The sequence below is a fragment of the Toxotes jaculatrix genome, chromosome 3, assembly GCF_017976425.1.
Source record: "Toxotes jaculatrix isolate fToxJac2 chromosome 3, fToxJac2.pri, whole genome shotgun sequence".
Classification (NCBI taxonomy): Eukaryota; Metazoa; Chordata; class Actinopteri; family Toxotidae; genus Toxotes; species Toxotes jaculatrix.
Window position 1 is genome coordinate 30,633,666 of NC_054396.1, and position 10,902 is coordinate 30,644,567.

Genomic DNA, 10,902 nt, shown 5'->3' on the forward strand with positions numbered 1-10,902 from the left:
CAGCCGTCCACCTCCACCTGAAGGACATGCTGCCACAGTACAGAACACACCGTGATCTGACTGACTGAGAATCTTCACAGACACAGGTCTAAAGACATCTCACTCAAAACCACACCCTGAACCTGCTGGAGGCACAAAGTCAGGAGTTCATCCACCCTTCAAACACGTTTTCAGAAACTGAATTTAGAGCTTAGAGCCAATATCCAACTGCAAAACCCTGTAAAATAAAAACCTCTGACGTTCAGAACAGAACAAGCAATTCAAAGACGTCACACTGAGAAGCATTTCTGACAAATGTCAGCTGTTTTAGAGACTGAAAAAGTGATCAAAGCATTCTGGACAGATGAACTGATAAAAACGTGACTGGGCAGATGAAGCAGCAGATGAGACTGAAGTGTGAGCACTCAGAGCAGAGCAGAGACAGGACAGCAGGCTGAGCTGTTACCTGAGGGAGGCCACTGCAGGTCCCTGCTTGGTAGAAGGAAACACATGGTGCAGGTAGTCACTCAGCAGCTTCTCATTCACTATACCTGACAGAGGGACAAAGACCATGGTCAGTTTGAAAGGACTGTCCATCTGTCTACTAACAGCAAACACTACTACTACTACTACACTACTAACAAAACTCTACGTTCCAACACTATAAAAATATAAGAAATGTGTGATGTTTTACTTTGTGCATCTAATTTCTTCAGTGGTTAGTTGTGTTTCCACTTTTCTGCTGTAAATAAAACTGGTTTCACTCTAACACAAAACAAAGGACCAGAATAAACCTGGTTTAATGAAAACATAGAAGTGATACGTGTTTTACACGTGTAAGGTGCAGTCCTCCACCTGTCCGTCTTACCTGTAGCTTTGGGTTTGTCTGTGTCTGAGGACAGCCGGTAGTTGCGGCGGGTCAGAGCGGTGCCTCCTCCTTTAGAGCTCATACTGTCCGGCTGCAGTCGGCTGCACCCACACACTGCTGACACACAGTAACACGCAGGGATTCAGGGACTGTTACCGCACAGCTGTGTGCGTCTGCTGCTCCTACTTTAACCACACGGAGCGGAGGACACCTGTGTGTTTACACCGCTCATACTGTGCAGCCCGGTCCTCACGGTGACACTAAACCAGTGAGACCACCGCTGTTAGCGTGTTAGCTCACTGAAAGCAGTCAGTCCCGGTTCCCTGTGTTTCTATAAAACCCCTCTCACGGTCCCCTCTGTGGGTCGAGGCCGGCTGAGCTGAAACCCTCGCCCGGCTGCTCTGCACTCTCAGACAGGTCAGTGTTAGCTGGTGGCTAACAGCAGCAGCTAGCAGCTACTGGTGCTCGACGTTAGCACCTACCGCCGCCGTTAGGTTAAACGAGCCGGTTCTCCAGCTGCGGCCCGTCAGCGTGTCTAGCGTCCGTCCTTCCAGATGAGATGTGTCCGGCTACTGTCCGGAGGAAAAGCTAATTTCTACCACAACAATCCTCCGTGTTAACGCCTCTCACGGTACGGAGCGGCAGCTGGTCCAAAATACCTCTGTGGCCAAAACGCGAAACGGGAGTTTGAGGAGTGTTAATGACATGAATGATGGCGTTCAGTGTTCAGCCGCTTGTTCTCTGTTTGTGAACCACTTAAAGCTGCGAAACAATAATACACACGGAGTTACAGCGTCAGGCTGTTTGAACCTCACTTCCTGATGTGTGAAACCTTTATTTTTATTTCTTTAAACGGAAAAAGAAATAACAGATGGAAACCAGGGTGAAGAAAAAACAACAAAGAAATCAGGAACAAATTTTCCCAAATTCTGTTCCTATCACATAGTTCTGATCACCTGATGTTTGTTGTAATTTGATGCTACAAAGGGGGCGTGTCTTCATAACTGACAGCACTGTTTGATCCGTGATTGAGTCAGGTGGGGGTATGGGCGGGACCTCCATACCACGGCTCCACCTGACACACCTGAGACTTATACTACGGAGCAAGTTCAGCATATCCAGGATTTCTTTACATGATCAGGCTTCACTGAGCCGAACTTCGACTGTCCCAGATCACCTGGATCATGAAGCTGGTTTTCACCTGGCTCAGTTCACTCAGTGACAGAGGCTGAGTGTTAATTACCACTCACCTGCAGACAGACCTGATGCTCTTTATTATTCAGCACTTTACTGGACACTCTTTTGTCCCTGTCAGGGTCCTGTAGGAATGATGCCTCAGTGTTTCCTGTGATCTGATTGGTCAGTAGTTGACAGGTGTTGATCTGATCCTCTGAAGTTTACCTGATCTGGAGCAGTTACCATGGTGATGTGACCCGGTAAGAAGTGAACCGCTGTGGTAACCCTGAGAACTCAGAGTTAAACCTGAAGTTATCTGGATAATGTTGTACTTTCATACATTCATCTGCTGGCCGCAGCCTCTGGTTACTCTAAAGATGAACATCATACATAGAAAACCTCTGATGAAAACATCTGATGTTTTTACAGACTGAGTTTCTGAACACACATATACGCCTTTTCCTTTTTGATTTGACAAAATTATGGTTCAAACCCAAAAAGAGGAAGATTTAAACAAGTCCAACAGAAAACAGGACATGGATGGAAAAGACAGACAACACACTGCAGAGGAAAAAGTCACAGAACATTCATAAAGGAGAATAAATATACAATTATAGTTGCTTCAGCACTGGAATAAGTCCAAATGTAATCTCGGTCGTGTGTTTATTCATTTAAAAAATTAACGATTAACTAAAGTGAAACGTTAGAAGTCGCGGAAAGGTGATCGAAAGATCAAGAAGCTGGTTAAATATAGAGCTTTGCTCTGTGGCCTGTGATTGGCTGAGGATATTTTTACCGCTCGCTGATTGGCCCGTCACTGACCCGCCTGTGGAAGGCTCCATTTCACAGAGAGGGGGGATGTTCGGCAGATATTTGAGAGTTTAACAAATAAAACGGAAAGCTCTCATCTGTTTAGTCGTTAATAATAAAAGACGTTGGACATTATTAGACTCTTGTAAGATGGAGAACTTCTATGAAGGATAAAGGTGATCCGCCATTCACAACCAAACACTTCCCCCCGCGAAGCGTTGGCTGAGTCGGGTTTGTAGTCCTGGATCTGAATCGGTCCCTGGCCGTTTCTGATCAGTTATTGATCCGTGTTTCGACTGTCCGTCTGCAGGGGTATCAGACGGTGTATACGGTGGTTCTCTCCGTTAGCTCGTGTTGTCGGCCTGTGGCGGGAACATGCTCCGAGTGAGGGCGGCGGTGGGTCGGTCTTGGCGGGGGTAGGTACCAGCTAATGTTTCACATGAGCGGACACGAGACTTCTTCACCTCCGGGTGGCGGGTACAGCATGTCAGCTAATGTTAGCATCTCCTCACTCACCTGTTCTCCCTATGACACCTGCTATGGTCTGTCGGTGAGGATTTAACTGCCCGCCACGCGATGTAATGGTGAACACTGTGAAGTCGGTTAGTCTTAAATACTGCCAGTTCTATTAGCTGCACATTAATCGATTAGCCGTTATGAGCAGTGAGCTGGTTCCTTATGAGTAGAGCTTAGAGCAGATTAGTGCCGGAAATCGAAGGTCAGTGTGAACGTTCTGCATCAGAACAGATAGAACTAAACCTCTGTAGGTTCCTACTCACTGTGTCATATGCCACTTCTCTCTGGCATGGCCTGGTTCTCAGTGACACATGCCACAGTGCCACAGGCAGGTAGCTCTGTGGTTGCAGTGTCGTGCTGACTGTCAGTGGGATGTCCTGGCTTTTTTACCTGGCACATGACACATGATGATGGCATGTTACTGTGTTACGCAGCCAAACATCACTTCTAGCCACTGCTGCTCATTGGCTAGCCCCAGTTTCTGCTTCTGATGTATGAGCGTTATGTTGCAGTCACCGGTGGATAATAGCAACCATCCTTTTCTCAAAGGTATAAATACCTGGTGATCTTTTAAAGACCCAGAGGTGGTTTATCGGTACTGCTGCAGAACGGATGTGAGGACTTCAGGGGCTTCTCTTACAGTCAGAGACTGGCTGTTTATTGTCCTGTCACACCTGGAAAAACTCACGTAACTGAATTCCCCTCATTTCCAGATGTTTCTTATCTTTCTCTCTTGGTGTCCAGGCTACACAAGCACAGAAGCTCAGTGTGCAGCCGAGGGAGAGACACATGTAGAAAAACAGCTGTCAGAGAGGTTTGGCTGTTTCAGTATGGAAGAGAATGCCTATCATGGCACCAGCCGGCCCGCCCCCCACCCACAGACTTGGCTGTGGTCGACTCTGTGACCTTCAGAGAGTTTACAGAAAGTTCAGTGATCTGCTGTTATGAAACTTTCAGGGAAAATGAATGAAGCTGAGTCAGCTGTCCATCAGAGACAGACAGACGGGCCCAAATGAACGTCTGTCAATGTCAAAAAACACTTTACTGAAGCTCAGCTACTAAAACATGTTTAAAGGATTCAGAGATTTAAAGCTTTGTGACGTCAGTGAGACATACACATATAGAAGCATTAGAAAAAGTTAGACAATGAGAAACAGCAGGTAAAACCAGCAAATACAAACAACCTAAGACAATAAGACAGGGACAGTAGGTGACAGCTGATTTTATGGCACACACTCGAGGTGAGTGAGGAGCAGCTGCTCACCGATGCCTTTACCTCCATCAGCTGCTTCTCTTCATTTATATTTTATTTGCACAGAAATGAATGAGAAACTGGCCTTAAAGAAAGAAACGTGCAGTTCAGGGGTGGATATAAAAGCCCTCGGTGTGGGTGGAGGGAGGGTGGAGCAGTGTCTGGTTTTTAAAGGGACAGGACAGAAACACTGCTGCATTCATTCATGGTGAGCTGCACTAAGGGATTATGGAAATACTGCATTCAGGAGAGTCAGGCTGAAACCAGTTTGTTTGTTTGACTTTCATGACCAGTTGGAGCCAGTTCAGGTCAAAGGCACCTGCTGACCTGTGCTGCTGATTGGCTCAGACTGCAGACACACTCTGCAGACACACTCTGAATGAGGGCTGGCATTAACTACCTGTGTGTGTGTGTGTGCGTGCGTGCGTGCGTGCGTGTGCGTGCGTGTGTGTGTGTGCGCGCGCGCGTGTGCGTGCGTGTGTGTGTGCAGGTTGAAAACCTTCCCCTGTGCAGCTGTGGAGGTGAAAAACGAGCCGATCCTGGGTTTCAAAGAGGGAAGTGCAGAAAGAAAAGAGCTGCTGAAGGTGAGAACCTGCACGTGTTTATCAGCAGTCACAGATATGGACACTCACACTCTGAACACCTGTAATTCAGGTCTCTGTGTTTTTAGGCCTTGGACAGTCTGAAGGGGACGACGGAGGAGATCCCCTGTGTGGTCGGAGATGAACATGTGTGGACCAAAGACATCAGATATCAGTTATCTGTGAGTAGAGTCAACAGCACCGTCTGTAACCTGAGTAAACCACTGCTCCATGGAAACATATCACTGCTGGAATCACTGTGCAAACATACGGCCGAAGAAGTGAGAGACTGTGAGGACATCTGCTGACTTTAATCCTCATTATGTTTCCTTGTTTGTTTCCTTTCAAAGCCGTTCGATCACTCACACAAGGTGGCAAAGTTCTGTTATGCTGACAAGGTGAGATTTACACACACACACAGACTGAACATGTTATTCATCCACAGACTGAGATGACATCCATGACATTTCCGCTGTTCCTCACTCTGTCCAGCAGGGGGTGCTGTGAACACACGTTTCTCTGTGTCTGACCATTCCCTGAAATTCTCTCTGCAGGAGCTGATAAACAAAGCCATCCTGGCATCTGTAGCAGCGAGGAAAGAGTGGGACCTGAAGCCCGTCCAGGACCGGGCCCAGGTCCTCTTCAAGGCAGCCGATGTCCTCAGCGGACCCAGGAGGGCAGAGATCCTGGCCAAGACCATGATTGGACAGGTACAGGACTGAGTATGAGACCTGAGACGTGTAAAGTCTGTTTTAGTATCAGAGGTATGTGCGCAGCAGCTCCCAGGTAGGACAAGAGCCCCACCCCCACCCCGTGGGCAGCCATGGACAGATGGAGTTCTTGCTGCAGTAACTCTGTGTTTTTGTGTCAGGGTAAGACGGTGGTGCAGGCAGAGATCGATGCCGCGGCAGAGCTGATCGACTTCTTCAGGTTTAACGCCAAACACGCGATTGAGCTGGAGAAGCAGCAGCCGTTAGATGCAGAGGGAAGCACGAACACCATGCTGTACCGTGGACTGGAGGTGAGACCGTCTCAGTCTGCTGTAGGACTCATTACAGCAAACTCTATCAGAGAGGAGAGTTTTTAGCCTTAAACATGGAGTGGGTCCAGTAAACCTTTCTGTCTGTATCCACTCGCCTTTTCTCTCAGGGTTTCGTCGCAGCTGTGGCTCCTTTTAACTTCACTGCGATTGGTGGAAACCTGGCAGGTACCCCGGCTCTGATGGTGAGTGAATACAGGTGTGACAGACCCACCTCCGCTCTCTGTCCTCGCTCCAGCCTCCTCTGTCCTCACACCTTTATGTGTCAGGAAGCTCCTGAGTGATGTGGACCTCCATCAGTGTCTGGGTCCCGGCCTGGAGGACGGAGGATGGTGGACGGGAGGACAGGAGGAAGCATCTGCAGTGCTCGCTCACATTCAGCCGCTGTGATCTCACTGATTGTGTGTGAATGTCTCTGCACTCGTGTTTCCCAGGGTAACGTCGTTCTGTGGAAGCCCAGTGACACCGCCATGTCTGCGAGCTACGCTGTCTACAGAGTCCTGAGGGAGTGCGGTCTGCCCCCAAACATCATCCAGTTCCTGCCGGCGGACGGTCCCGTGTTCGGAGACGCCATCACCTCCTCTCAGCACCTGGCAGGCATCAACTTCACCGGCAGCGTCCCGTAAGACGTGTTACCTTCAACATATTGTACAAGAGACAGGGAGGAGCATGATGACGCAGGGCTTTAACACGTCTCCTGTCGTCTGACGTACACGCGAGCCTCCGATTTATTCAGCTCTAGGTATCCCAGCATCCTCTGGGACTGATGAATGAATGAATTCAGAAACTTGAAAAAGTGAAAGCACAGCGGTGTTAATGTGTTACAGATGAAACTCACATCAGGTGACACTTTACTCCTGTGACTGTGGTTGTTTCACATCATCCTGTGACTGAATCTGTGCTTTAGGACGTTCAAGCGTCTGTGGAAGCAGGTCGCCCAGAACCTGGACACCTACAGGACCTTCCCCCGGCTGGCAGGAGGTGAGCAGAGCACGTGACACGTGTGCAGTGAGCAGCTGTGATCCACACAGCTGTTTCCTGTTGTCTGTCCACGCACAGACGTATGTCACACAGCTTTTCACTGAGCCGTCAGACGTTTAGGGAACTCCTCCCTTTCCTCTCTGAGAGTTACCTGACCAAGTTTCCTGCTGCTGAACGCGGCTCCTGATCATTTCAGAGTGCGGTGGGAAGAACTTCCACTTCGTCCACAAGTCTGCGGATATTCAGAGCGTGGTGACGGGCACGGTGCGCTCGGCGTTTGAGTACGGAGGTCAAAAGTGTTCGGCCTGCTCCAGGATGTACGTTCCAGACAGCACGTGGCCGCAGATCAAACAGGGACTTCTGGACATTCACAAAAACATCAAAGTGGGAGACGTGAGTGGACAAAGAACCGATTAATCACTTATATCGTTTATTTTCTGACCAATCCCTGCTGCTCGGACTGTAATCTGATGAGAGCGTAGTTTAATGAATGTCTTCTCTGTCTCCTCAGCCTGTGGAGGACTTCAGCACCTTTTTCTCGGCAGTGATAGACGATAAGGTTTTTCACTTTTTGTCCATCCGTGTCCTCTTTACAATGTCTGCAGTACATTTATGCGTCCCTCTGATCGCTCGCTGTATTTCCTCTTCCTGTTTCTCCTGCAGTCTTTTGGTCGGATAAAGAAGTGGCTCGATCACGCCAAGTCTTCTCCGAACCTGAAGGTCATTGCCGGCGGTAACTGCGACGATAAGAAGGGTTACTTTGTGGAGCCGACCATCGTCGAGACCAAAGACCCACAGGACGCCATCATGAAGGAGGTAAACCTGACGGATGCACACGGTCAGTGTGAGGTCCACTCACACTGTGAAAGCAGTGAAATCACTGATCCGTCGAGCGAAGAAGGAAACTGATCAGCCTGAGCTCGTCAGAGAGAAAAGTTTGTTGTGTTTTACCGGTCGCGGTTTTACGAATGTTTCTGAACGTGTCGTTGTGTTGTGCAGGAAATCTTTGGTCCGGTTCTGACGGTTTATGTTTATCCTGAGAACAACTTCGAGGAGGTTCTGCAGCTGATAGACCACACGTCCCCGTACGCTCTGACAGGAGCAGTGTTCGCTCAGGACAAGTAAGACATGTGTGCTGCTTCTCTGAGACTCAGGGTTTTTGTCCAGCTAGGACCGGATCCCCCAGACAGGGGTCGGGTCCTAGTTTTAGGTCTCTGAGTAAGAACAGTTTACCAGCTGTTAACCTGTGAAATGTCTCCTGTCTGTCCTGACACTCTGCCACAGCCTTGGTCGTCCTTCAGCCGAGCAGCTGGGGGTGCATGTCCTCTCAATAGAAACTCGGGTCCTCACGGGACGGGCAGGAAGCAGCTTTGACCCGGTGATGACGGGACTCTCTGAGCAGTCGCAGGGATTTTACTAAGCTCAGTGATTCATAGTTTGTGTCCTGATCAGTCGCTGAACGCAGGACATGAATCCTCTGTGAAGTCTGTCCTCTGCTGCTGCACGAGAGAGCTGCAGCTGCAGCTCAGATGATGGAGACGTGATGGAGACGTGACTGTTGTGTTAGTTTGATGTGTTGATATGAGGAAGGTTCAGTCTCCTGAAGTTTCTTTGTCACAGCTCCAACATTTCCACTCAGAGAACGAGGCTGAGCAGGTGGACAGAAAGACGCCCGCTGTCTCGGTCTGACTCCACGTCCTGCAGAGAGGACACATTTCACACGTTAACGCGGCTGATGAGCAGATTTTACTGAAACCAGAGTCTGAGAGTTTGGACTGACTGAGGCGTTTGGTGTTGCAGGACCGTGATCGAACAGGCGGCTAAAACCCTGAGAAACGCTGCAGGAAACTACTACGTCAACGACAAGTCCACCGGCTCCGTCGTCGCTCAGCAGCCGTTTGGTGGTGCCAGAGCTTCAGGTAAGAGACGCCACCTGTTCTCCACCTGTTCTCTAACCCTGTCGCTCCAGGTGACTGACTGCAGGTGTAGCTGAGTCTTTCTGTTTGTTTCATCTGAACTTTCCTCTTCCTCAAGGGACTAACGACAAACCTGGAGGGCCACACTATGTCCTGAGGTGGACGTCTCCGCAGGTGGTGAAGCAGACCCACGTCCCCCTCAGAGAGTGGAGGTACCCCTACATGGGCTGAGGGAGTCCGTGACTGAAGCCTGCCGGTCCAATCAGAGCCTCCGTCCCTCCCCCCAGCTCCAGTCCGTTAATCGAACCGAAGAGAGCTCGTCTGAATCTTAGTGTCCTCACTGTCCCCCTGAGAAAGCCTTTGCACTGAACCTGGACCTGAATGTATCAGAGGGAACTGGAGCAGACCGGTGAGGCTGTCCTCGTCCTGGCTCCGCAGACTCAGCGTCTGCAGTTTTAGCCGCTGCTGCGTCAATCACAGCAAATCCCCGGAGAATAATCAGCTGCTGTTAGTCAAAGCTAAAATCCGTCGGTTGATGTTAAAGAATAAATCGTTTTTATTTTAACCTGAATTAAACGATTAATCGATTAATCCGTTCGTCGACCCACAGAAACAGTTTGCTGCTTCCTTCAGGTTTCTGAGAGTGAACTGAGTCTGAGGGGTTTTAGCTGCTGGTCGACTTTCGAAAACTTCACCTTGGACATTTTACAGATTTTTGACATTTTATAGCCAATCAAACGATGAATCCATTAATTGAGAGTCCCTGGCAGATGAATCGGTGATGGATGAACAGCACAGGACTGGTTTGACTGGTTACCATGACTGAGCCGTGAGCGCTGATGTCAGAGTTACACCTGTGAGAACGAGGCTGTTCCCTCGTCCGTCCTGTCGTTGATGTCGTTGTCAGCTCCACCTGCTGCCGTCCGTCAGAGAGCGACTGTGTTTTATACTTAAATCTTTAGCAGCAGATGATTTACTGTCCTTCCAGAACGTGCCTGCCTTAAGAACTGGAAATTCAGAAACTTCATTTTCACAATAAATACTAAATTATTCCTTTAACAGATGTGAGCTTGGTTTGTTTCGTGGCTTCTTTTATCACATGTAGTTTCATTAAAACACACATAGGTTTAACCCTGTGAGACCTGAACTATGAAAGAATGGTCAGAAAATTCTAATTTTTCAAATATGAACTCTTTATTTGTCCCTTTGACAAAATGTAAAAAAAAAAAATAAAAAAAAAAAAATTCTAAGTATATTTTTTGTTTGTATCACACATGTCAAAACATTTAGAAAAGTGAGGAGTGTCTACCAGGAGTCAGTATACGAGCATAAGAGTTCATCTAAAAGGGTTAAATGCAAAGTTTATGCTTGATGGTGATGCAATGAGTCCCAGAAATGTGGGTATCATATATGATACGTACGGGCTCACAGGGTTAAAACACCTGGAGACAGATGATGCTGTTAGTCCATGGTCCTGGTTCTCGGAGTCCTGGGTCCGACCTGAACCCAGACCTGAGACAGCTTCAGTGTGACATCACTTCCTGGGGATACCACCACCTCTAACGTCCATCCTGCTGTTTTTAAGTGTCCTTCAGTATCACAGTGATCCAGTGTCTGTTCATCCATGGTTCAGTGCAGACATGTCCTCTCCTCAGGACGTCCGTCTCACACGGTTTCCACTTTAAAGGCTGCACGGTAAAACATGTTTGGACATGTTGCTTCACTGATCAGTTAGAAAACATAAGCAGCAGAGAAGCGCGAGGACGTGTGGACAGGAAGTGGCA

General features: G+C 48.6%; 2 protein-coding genes across 4 annotated transcripts in view; one reads left to right on the forward strand and one right to left on the reverse strand.

Moving 5' to 3' along the window:
* LOC121179174 (E3 ubiquitin-protein ligase RNF123) overlaps positions 1–1,469 on the reverse strand; it is a 53,634-nt gene extending 52,165 nt beyond the window's left edge. Inside the window, exons 1-3 of one of the 3 annotated variants that reach the window (XM_041033847.1) lie at positions 1,330–1,469; positions 848–964; positions 446–530 (exon numbers count right to left, since the gene is read on the reverse strand). In XM_041033847.1, coding sequence (XP_040889781.1) covers positions 446–530; positions 848–929 — 167 coding nt within the window. In that variant the 5' untranslated portion in view covers positions 930–964; positions 1,330–1,469. Of the gene's footprint in view, positions 1–445; positions 531–847 lie in introns of all 3 variants that reach the window. The other 2 variants (XM_041033849.1, XM_041033846.1) reach the window with 2 other exon arrangements.
* A 1,602-nt stretch (positions 1,470–3,071) lies between these two features.
* Positions 3,072–10,177, forward strand: aldh4a1 (aldehyde dehydrogenase 4 family, member A1). The gene is made up of 15 exons (XM_041033166.1): positions 3,072–3,249; positions 5,092–5,185; positions 5,272–5,364; positions 5,533–5,580; positions 5,737–5,892; positions 6,054–6,203; positions 6,332–6,406; positions 6,656–6,843; positions 7,129–7,202; positions 7,399–7,595; positions 7,714–7,761; positions 7,866–8,018; positions 8,202–8,323; positions 9,003–9,121; positions 9,237–10,177. The coding sequence occupies exons 1-15, from the start codon at positions 3,209–3,211 to the stop codon at positions 9,347–9,349; spliced, it is 1,671 nt and encodes a 556-aa protein (XP_040889100.1). The 5' UTR covers positions 3,072–3,208; the 3' UTR covers positions 9,350–10,177.
* Positions 10,178–10,902: the final 725 nt, after the last annotated feature.

Bases quoted from the DNA above. Each gene is read 5' to 3' on its own strand.
- aldh4a1 (XM_041033166.1), top strand. From the start codon at position 3,209: ATGCTCCGAGTGAGGGCGGCGGTGGGTCGGTCTTGGCGGGG. The intron at 6,204-6,331 runs GTGAGACCGTCT...CTTTTCTCTCAG, and splicing joins TGCTGTACCGTGGACTGGAG to GGTTTCGTCGCAGCTGTGGC. The intron at 8,324-9,002 runs GTAAGACATGTG...TTGGTGTTGCAG, and splicing joins GCAGTGTTCGCTCAGGACAA to GACCGTGATCGAACAGGCGG.